We start from the raw sequence: 10,000 nt of genomic DNA on the forward strand, positions 1-10,000 counted from the left end.
CCTTCGCCTCCTCCTCCTCCGCCGCCGCCGCCGCCGCCGCCCGCTCCCGCCCGCGCGCGGCGGGATGGACGATCAATCCAGGATGCTGCAGACGCTGGCCGGGGTGAACCTGGCCGGCCACTCGGTCCAGGGGGGCATGGCTCTGCCGCCTCCCCCTCACGGCCACGAAGGGGCGGACGGCGACGGCAGGAAGCAGGACATCGGCGACATCCTCCACCAGATCATGACCATCACCGACCAGAGCTTGGACGAGGCGCAAGCAAAGTTGGTGTCGTCTCATTAAGCATCTTTTGTGTGTGCGCGGGCTCCGGCGCGGGGCCCCGGGGGGTGGCGCCGGGAGGTCCGGGAACTTTCTCCACCCGCCGGGAGCCCCTTCCTCTCGGATGCGGCTGGGACTCGGCAAAGTTGCTGCCCCCGGGTTCCGGCGGACTCAGAGCGCGGCTCGGTGCTGCGCCGCTGCCCGGTCGCCCTGTCGTACCGACTCACACCTCCCGCCGCGACCCCGAGCTCGCGGTGTCCTCACCGGGACCCCCCCCGCACGCCCCCACTCCCGGGCGGCGCTGCAACTTTCTCGCGGCGTCGCCCGGTGAGGCGATGGACGGCTTGGCTGGCTGGTCCCGGTGCGGGCGGCCAAGTTCTGCACCTCGCAAAGTTTGCGGAGCTGTCACCCGCCCAGCTGGCCGTCGCTGGCTGGTTGCCGTGCCCGCCTCCCCCCTGCGGAGCTCGGACTCGGGGACCGCCCCCCCCTTCCTCCGTGCCCATCTGGTCCCCCGGGTCCCCGCCGCTGTCCCCGGGATGATTGCTCCCCTGCACGCACGGGTGGCGCCTGCGGTCGCCCGGGCCGCTGTCTGCCCAGCAGATGGGTCGCGCTGCGTTCCGGCTGGGGCTCCGGCTGCTGGAGCTTGCCGGCTGTCGCCAACTAGTCAACTTGAGTTTTGGTTGACTTCTCTCGGGGTTGCAAAGAGCTTTCCAAAACAGGGGTCCGGATTTAAATCTTGGGTTTAACTTAAAGGAAGACGCCATATTATTCCATAGGTAATGCTAATACCTTTGTGTTTTGCTATTTGTTTTTTTTTTTTAGGAAACATGCTCTGAACTGTCACAGAATGAAACCTGCGCTCTTCAGCGTCCTATGTGAGATCAAAGAGAAAACAGGTAAGACGCTGCGCCCCGCAGTGGGCCTGAGACTCCCCCGAGGTGGGGTCAGATCTACTCCATCGACTCTCCAGTTGAGAGCTGCTGCTTTTGGGCACCGCCATCTTTGATCATTCTCTGCTTTCCCACCTCCTGATCTTGAGAAAAAATTGCAATAAATCTGGAGTCGATTTCTCAATTCTGCTCTGGTGCAAAATGAAGTGTAGGTGGGAATGGGGCTGGGACTGGGTCGCTGTTCCCTAGGCTGCTGGCAGCCCTTGGCTGCAGGCGAGGAGGGGGCCCTAGCGCCAGCCACCCTCTCCCCTCTCTTTTTGCCTTATCTGTGTGGCATTTTTTAAAAGGAGCAACGGGAGAGTTGATACCAGGGACCAGATCCCTGGGAGAAGCAGCTCCCGAACTTTGTTGCACTTAGACAGCCTTAAGCTTCGTTTCCACTGGTAGAAGAATAGATGCAATTGGACAGACCGCAGTAGCAGGCTGGACTCTGCTTTAGAGGGGAAGACTACTTTTAAGAATTCAGGAAGGATAGTGATGTGCCTATACATACAGGATGTATTACGTCTATCAGTACTTGTATTCATTCACAGAGACAGGTTAAGCAGTGTTGAAGTTCAAGGCAGGAATACATGAGAGCACAGATTGTGTGGGAGCTCTAGGATGAAAACTGCAGGTACATATTAGGCAAATTTTTGGCAGTTTATTTCAGTTTAGCTTTCTTGTCAGACTTTTTCGATTTAAGATATTTTTAGTCTTGACAATGGTAAGGCTTAAGCCAAGTACAGATTTAATTTAGAAGTTGTAGTTTGTATTTAGTCTTATCGTTCCTGTATATGGCAAACAACTCTGTTAAGCTTTATGGTTGCTTTTATTTATTTATTATTTATTTATTTATTTTTGAGGAAGTTCCATGTATGGGATGCTGAATAGAGTGTATATTCTTTGGTCCTTGGGTGGAATATTTAGTCTGTTAGGTCCATTTGATGTATGATATCATTTAATTCTGTTTATTTTCATATGTGTTGGGTATATTGTATTTTAAAGCTGCCCTTGGTAAGTTGAGGCAAAGTAGTAGTCAAGTCCAGTATATTACATTTTCCAAGTGATGCTAGTTAAATGATTAAATGTGATTGTGTTTAAATTGAGTGTACAAATAATAACATACTTCATGGAATAGTTAGGTCGGTAGCCAAGTTGTACTCCTTTTAAACAGTTACTATTTATATTTCTGAAAGTAATCCAGAAAGAGGGTGGTTTATACCATACATATATATGCTAAACCATAATTAATAGCAAATATTAAGGGGGCCTAAAGAAGTACTTTTCTTGCTTTTCATTCATACTGTGGATGGTGTCTTAATGATACATGGTTCTTTTTGTCATATAATTTAGATTTTGCAAACCAGCCATTTAAAATTAGAGTTACTGTATGTAGATTTTTAGCTGCCTTAGAGTGCATTGTGATTTAAGATGGTAGGTGATTTTTATCTGATTATTAAATAAGACATCCAGCATTGAATCTTGAAGGTTTTTAGTTTAGGAGACTAAAAGCATATAATTTTCATTACATTTGTTGCTTAATTTCCAAGGGTTTTCTTGCTGTCAGGGCTCCACTTCAGTTTCTGCTGACAGCTAAGCACTGGGGTATTAACTATGTTGTTAATATTAAGATTGGTCCAACTTTATATGGCATTATATTGCTAAGACAGGGATTGATGCTCCTCCGTAGCCCGCTTCTGACTTGTATTTATTTTGTAGTTTTGGCCTAGCCAGCTTGAGAAGCACATAGCTCTTCATGTTTGGACACTCAGCAGCAGGCAGAATTTAGTTAAGAAGTGTTAGTCCTCCAGTGACTTCTTTGCACAGGCATTTAGTTACACCATTCTGAAAGGAAAGGGTAGTCAACAATATGTCAAAGGTGAGTTAGGAAAAAAGAAACCAGCTTTTTCAGTCTGGGATTATGGTCAGAGAGCTTTGGTAGGGCTTTTGCTGTTTAAGAAGCAAGAGACAGCAGACAAAAGAAATTTCTGTGTTTTGAAAATTGTTTCTGGGGCTCTCGGTGGTAACTTGTGAATTAGATCCTCTTTTTGTGCATTGGCTGTTGACCCAAGTTTGCATGTTATTCTTTCTAAAAAGCCCCAGCCGACAAGAGTAAATGTGGCTGTCTGGGCAGAAGCATCCTACTGCCAGCCTCTCTAAGCATGAGAGGGATGGGATTTAAGTACTGAGTGATTGATGGGGGTGAAGCTTGCTCTCTCTTCTCCCTTCTCTCTTCCTGTCCATAGCTCTACCTCACACTATGAAACTAGTCTTAGAAGGAGACAAGATTGCTGGACTCAATTTGAAATAAAACAGCTGTGTAGACATTAGTGTTTTCAGAGCAGAAAAAGCCGGGCAGCACATCCAGGGCCTGTCCCCCATCTGTTTCTGCAGTCCTGCGGTAGAAACACGGAGTTAGAAATCAAATGTTAGAGAATGTATGTATGCTACTTCATACATTTTCTTCAAGTCATTTTATTTAATCTATCAGCGTAGTATCTAAAGATTAGTTATCTAGAGAAAGTTTACCTAGTCATTTGTAAATACATACCAGGAACATTGTGTGATGACTCTGTTCTGCAAAATGGAGGGGACACGGTGGACAAGTTGAGAGCTGGTGATGGTGGGGGAGAACTCTTACTTCAGTGGATAATGTAATTTTCTTTTAAAATAAGACAGAATCATAAAAAAAAAAAAAATCCATGGATTTGTAGAACTGCCAGTAGATTTTGAGGTTTCTGATCAAGCAGCAAATATTGCCAGTTCTGATGCACACCGGGGACTCAGTTTGGAAAACATCTTATTTCTCCCCTACCAAATATGAAAAGGTGTTTTTCTCCCATTCTGACAGATAAATGGGTAATCTGCCATAATTACATTTTCTTGTTCAGAGGTAAGGAAAGTATACTCTGAGTATAAGATGCTTGCTTTTTCTTGAAAATGTATTTTTTTGTAAAATTTATCATACAGTTATTTTTGGGCAGAAACATTTTTCATTGTTAAATTGTGACATTTATACAATTTGAAAGCAACTAAAAAGATACAGGCTTTAAAATCAAGATGTGTCTGTTTTAAACTACCTGAGCAAACAGGGAGATATGTTGATAGGTTAAGATTTTCCTTCTAACTTTGTAAAGCAGTAGGTTATTTTCTGTCTCTCAGTGACTACCTCTGATGCCATGGGGTCTGCTCGTCTCCATATATCTTTCATTGTACCCCCTTACTTATCTTAGGCCACATTAATCTTGAGTGTGAAGTGTTTTCCTTTATGAAATCATACATCTTTAAAAAAAAATCTGCATTTTTTACAAAACCCTTAATTAGGAGAATGCAAATGAAGGAAATGGTTTTTTCAAGGAAAAGTATTTTTAATATATGCTAAGCTAATAATTTAGTATATAATCTGAATGATAGTTTTGTGAAAAAATGGTGTATATTAAAAAAAGTCAACATAACCTTTTCCTTTTTAAATCAAAGGTTAAAATACTCATTGTTGATAGCTGCCAACCAAACTCTGATTTATTGCCACCACAAACCCTAAATAGCGTTCATTTACTAGTAATGTCTAATGGCATTACATGATGGTTTGCCAGATTTGTAGCCTTTGTGAGGCTTATAAGCAGGACTGACTTGGGAAGATCATAAAACTTAATGAACTTCTCTACTGCAGGAGGTGTCCGCAGGGGAAGAGAAAGGCCTGCTTGGCTGGTTGGGCTGGTTGAAGGATTTTTTTATGTTTCACAAGAAGAAAATGTCTTAAAAAATGCTATACTTTAAAAAGAATCCATTCTTAGAAAGTCAAGAATTTTAGATATCAAAACTAGGTCAAGAATGTAGCTTGAGTTTTTGTGCACATTTGGTATATGATACAATTAACCTTTTATTTTTATTGTTTGAAAGAGTGACCAGCTCTATTTAATTCTTAGAGTTTCATTGGTGCTTTTTTGGGCCTGTTCTCTTTTTAAGACTTTCACATAAACATTCTTACAATAGTCATTGTACAGTGCTATGTGCTTCTTTTGAGTCTCAAGCTATAAACATTATGATTTTTCCATCAAGTGAATATTAGCAGAGAAAAATGAAAATTGTTATGCATGTGAGTTATAATGTTTTGGTATTACTGCATATTCTAACTTGATCTTGTACTATATTCAATATAATCATCATTTGCTACAAAGTTTTGAAAACAAATTCATTATTCCATATATGTATAACTTTTCTGTTTTAAGGAGCCTATTATCTAGTTTTTAAAAGCTCTTTATTATGGCTGACTTCCAACATATATGCACATGGAAAGGAGACAGTTTTGAGCATTACTCATTGTTCACCATCAACAGTAGCAACCATTGACCAATCTGATTTTCTTTGACTCCTACCTGCCCAGAATTAGTGTGAAGTGAATTTTGATGGGCCTTTAATGCTTCAAATTTTATATCAATTTTAGACAGACATTATCACGTTTACATTGGAAATATGAAATGATTAAACAGAAAAAATACAGTCAATGTATGTTAGAAATGTCATAAATTATACTGCTTTATCAATATATTTTCCTTAAAGCCATTTAAGAATATTTTATCATTTTTTTCTCCCTTTATAGATTTACATTACTTACTGGAGCTTTTGTAGGTTTCGAAGGATGTAAAACAAGGACCTTTTTCTAATGCCTTTTTCTCCTCTTTCATTCTTAAAAAATAATACACACAATCTGTTGGTAGAAAACACTGAAAAGTTGTCATTGCTAGGCTGTTTTAGAGCTTTATGACTTAAAGTATCATGCAGATATTGCTTTTAAAATGTGGGCCTGTTTTTTAGCCTTTTTTTCTTCCCAATAAAAATATTCTGAATCTTGTTGTCAGTCCTAACTTGATTTGTGCAAGTCATTCTTTTGTACCTCAGTTTTAATGAGCCTTGTAACAAGTTTGCGTGGTTTGGGTATTTTATTTGGGACTTGACTATGTCATGTTTATTAATTTATATAGCTTTATTCTAAATTAAAAATATACACTGGCGTTGGAGGCCCCCACTTGACTCCCCCCAAACAAAAATCTATCAACTTTTGTAATATAAAACTACATTTCCATATTCATGACTTTCTTTTGATTAATTTTACTTGTAGTTTTAGATTTTAGTTTCTAAATTTTGTAAAATACTTCTAAAGCAAGATTTAAGTTAGAATTTTATTTATTTTGTTTATGTTTTGGTACTATCGGGTGTTGGCATAGTATAGGATGAAATTACATTTTATGAAGTGGGTCTCTCAGAATTGAAACTTCATTTTATGAGCCACACCCTAAATCATCACTATTTTATATTCATACCATACAAGAGCTATTAAAAATAAATATTTCACACATCAGCACTAACATAACAAGTTAGATAAAGATTTAGACTATTTTCCCCTATTCATGTATATGTGAAAAATCTTTAGATATTTTTCATTTCAATATTGACACTCAGAGAATAATGTTTTATTTGTTCTCTCAGCAGGCTTGTGCTTTAACCATTTGTCAGTGTGATCGTCCTGATTTAGGTAGTAACTGTGTGACAAAGCTTGCACCTTTCCCCTCCCATGCCAACCTTTCCCAAGGGCTTGCTCTACTTTGCAGGCTGTTCCAGCCTGAAGTGTGAAGACAGCAATAATTTATATCACGGTATAAAATAGAATATAAATTTGTAAGAGTTTTTTGGGGTCTGTTCATCAGTCTTTTTTTTTTTTTTTAAACAAAGTTATAGAAGTTAATTAAACAAATAGCTATCACAGCTAGGTGTTAGTGTTACAGTTAGCAAATGAACTAATAAATAATGCTTGAATGAGCCACTGAAATAAATGCACCATCTTTTATGCCTTCAGACATAGACTATATTAGAAAATAAATTTCGTTAATCTTAAACATTTGATTTTAATGATCCTCTTTGTAAAGCAGACTTGGAACTAGAATCTCATCTATTTCATAGACATTCTGTAAATGTAATATGTTTGTGGTTTTTAGTGCTAAGTGTAGCTTGCTTGGGCACTGAATTTGAGTGCATCTAATAAAGAAATTAACTGATAGAATGTGTTAAATTGAATTGGCTGAGCGGTTTTTGACTATCTGCATATAGTCAGTAGCTGTTACTACTGAAACAAAGTAATTGGGGGTAAAAATACTTGTTTAAAGTTTTATATTTGTTTTCTTTCAGCTTAAGTGCTTTAAAAATGATAAGCTGTTTTGAATAATCCCCCTGTTTGTGTGCTCATATTAACAAGCACTTGGTAACAGTGTAATCCTTTAATGCTGATGATTCCCCCTGATGTTTACACCATTATTTGGGAGACTCCAACATATGCTAGTGCAAAATGATTTTGGTTTTTTTTTTGCTTTGTTTTATATGGTACATCAGTTTTCAGAGCGTATTTCTTAGGCGTCAGCGTCCAGCAGGTGGCTTTTTACATTAAAAAATTCATAAATTTTAAAATCCCATAAAATTTTATTTCAAATTCAAATTAACTAATTGAGAATGTCAACATTTCCACTGTTTCTATATTAACATTTATAATAGAACAAATGGTTGCATATAGAAATTATCTGCAACATAATCTAAATTAAGATTCTAAACAGGCATTACAGATGCTGGTAACTTTGGCAATTATCATTTTGTTTGGTGAACAGTAGTAAAACAGTGTGCGGTAAAAGTGTTTAGAGAGAGAGGATAAATAAATTGAACAGTTTTGCAATGCAAAGTGGTTTGTGGTGTTTTTGAGGATTTCTTGGCTCTCTCTTAACTGCTATTGTGAGCCTGGAGCAGATTTCCCCATTGCTAATGCCCTAGAAGTATTAATTCACTTTGATATGCTAATTAGAGGGCATTATGCAAGAAATGAGATTAAGTGGCAGCATGAAGCCATTTGCCTGTCAGTAAATTGAGAGCTTTAGCATCAGGAGGAGCTTTGTTTTTTTTTTGTTTTTTTTTTTTTTGTTTTTTGTTTTTTTTTTCCTTTTACCCTCTTAGTTTCTCTTGGCTTTGCATATAAATAAAATTGATTGAAAGGTCTTCAGAAGCTTCTGGAACATTGGTGGATTTCCATCCCCCCATGATTATTTTAATCTGTTACAGAATATGGAAGTTTAATTTTACATTCTGTGTGAAAATATATTAAGAATTTTGTCATCTAGTTTCTTTTTTTCTAAAACAAGTTCAGCATGGCTCGTGAACCACTCTGTTCTCTGTAAGTGCAACTGTGTGTTTGTATCATGTACCAGTGTCAGCACTAAACTGAACTTCACAAGAATGTTTTTTTTATACTTGGAAGAAAGAAGTTGGGCTTTAGGAAACTATATTAAATGAGCATTAAGATTCTGACTTAAATTCATGAAAGCTGAACCAATTAGAATTAGTGGTTAAACTTTGCCCTTTATACAACCTGTGGAATTTATATTTTGCTATGCATCTGATATATAAGATTAGTATATTTGATTTTCATGTTGAAAATGAAATTTTGTAGTAGATTCAGGATTTACTGATTTGTGGCTTAAGTCAGACATTTCATTTTCTCTCTATAAAGCTACTTTGTGGTTTTTTTCCCATTATTTTCTAAGGAAATATATGTATGAATTCTGGGATTGGCTTGGGGAAGAGGAGGGTAGAATTTCTCTAGGCCTATGAAAAAGTTAAAGCTCACTCCAACACAGATCTTGGATCTGTAGAGACCACTGACAGAACTGAGAAACACTACCTACGGATCTCTGGGTATGGTTGGATGGGAGAGTGTTGGGTTGAGGCATTTATTTGTATTGGCACTTGGTTTTGGTGTCTGAATTCCACCACTGTAGCTGTGATTCTAGACCCAATAAGCCATAACTTCTCCTCAGAGCCATATGGATTATTTATTCACCACAGCTGCCATGCATGCACACTACAGAAACTGGCATCTCCTCTGTGGGCATGGGTGGGCGTGTGATGCCGTTAATGTTAATGAGAGCCAGGAACGTGCATACAGAGGACTATGAGAGTCTCTTGAGACAAAGTCCTGATTACATTTCTCTGTGATGAGGACTTAGTAGGTAACACATTGGCTGCTTTTTTCTAGATGAAATGCTTGTTCACTTTAAATTTTCATCTCTTTTCAGACTCCCTGAACTAGTTAAATCAATGAATCCTCATTAGTCTCTTGATTACTTACACAATTTCATTTTAAACACACGAAGTTATTTTTGATTGAAATGGGAACAAAAAGCTTTTGAAATTGCATATTATTGTTATTATTTAGACAAAAGATTTGTACAGGTTCTCCGGTGTTCTAAGCCTTGCAGATACAAATTTATGGAAGATCTACTGGCAGAGATTATAGAATAACTGCATGGCATTTGATGGGAGAAATCAATCCCTACATTAAAAAAAGTGAAATGGCAGCCTTACCTGTATATCTTATCCTTACTACCCAGGTGCCCCCCAATGAGGAAGAATTGACTTAGGATAGTCTCATAACTTTGTTTTTCTTTCTTTCCTCACCTCCCTCCTTTCTTTAAAAAAATAGAAACTACGGATGAAGGTAGTTGGAATTCATAGTCAGATATATCATTTTCAACTTGGAATGGGAACTAGAGCAGGAAATTGATTTTATATTTATTATGAAAGCAAGAACTCTGCCACCAACTGACAGCCATCCGTGTTTTAGTTTTGTGATAATTGTTCACAGACATTATGGTACAGTTGGTCCACGTTATTTATAATGTTGATTGGGAGTGTTGGTCCTTTAAAAGTATGTGTATAATGAATATCTTTAATTAAACCAGGTAATATTGAAATATTTTATTTTTCTTCTATA

The 10,000-nt window shown here is 38.5% G+C and overlaps 1 protein-coding gene across 2 annotated transcripts in view; it reads left to right on the forward strand.

Annotated features, from left to right (window-relative positions):
* The first annotated feature begins 6 nt into the window (after nucleotides 1–6).
* The window catches only part of Pbx3 (PBX homeobox 3), a 205,501-nt gene continuing 195,507 nt past the window's right edge, over nucleotides 7–10,000 (forward strand). Inside the window, exons 1-2 of one of the 2 annotated variants that reach the window (XM_008824867.2) lie at nucleotides 7–264; nucleotides 1,082–1,155. In XM_008824867.2, the coding sequence (XP_008823089.1) occupies nucleotides 65–264; nucleotides 1,082–1,155 (274 nt within the window). In that variant the 5' untranslated portion in view covers nucleotides 7–64. The remainder of the gene's footprint in view (nucleotides 265–1,081; nucleotides 1,156–10,000) is intronic. The other variant, XM_008824878.2, reaches the window with a different exon arrangement.

The sequence above is a fragment of the Nannospalax galili genome, unplaced genomic scaffold, assembly GCF_000622305.1.
Source record: "Nannospalax galili isolate Female #2095 unplaced genomic scaffold, S.galili_v1.0 scaffold290, whole genome shotgun sequence".
In the NCBI taxonomy this organism is placed as follows: domain Eukaryota; kingdom Metazoa; phylum Chordata; class Mammalia; order Rodentia; family Spalacidae; genus Nannospalax; species Nannospalax galili.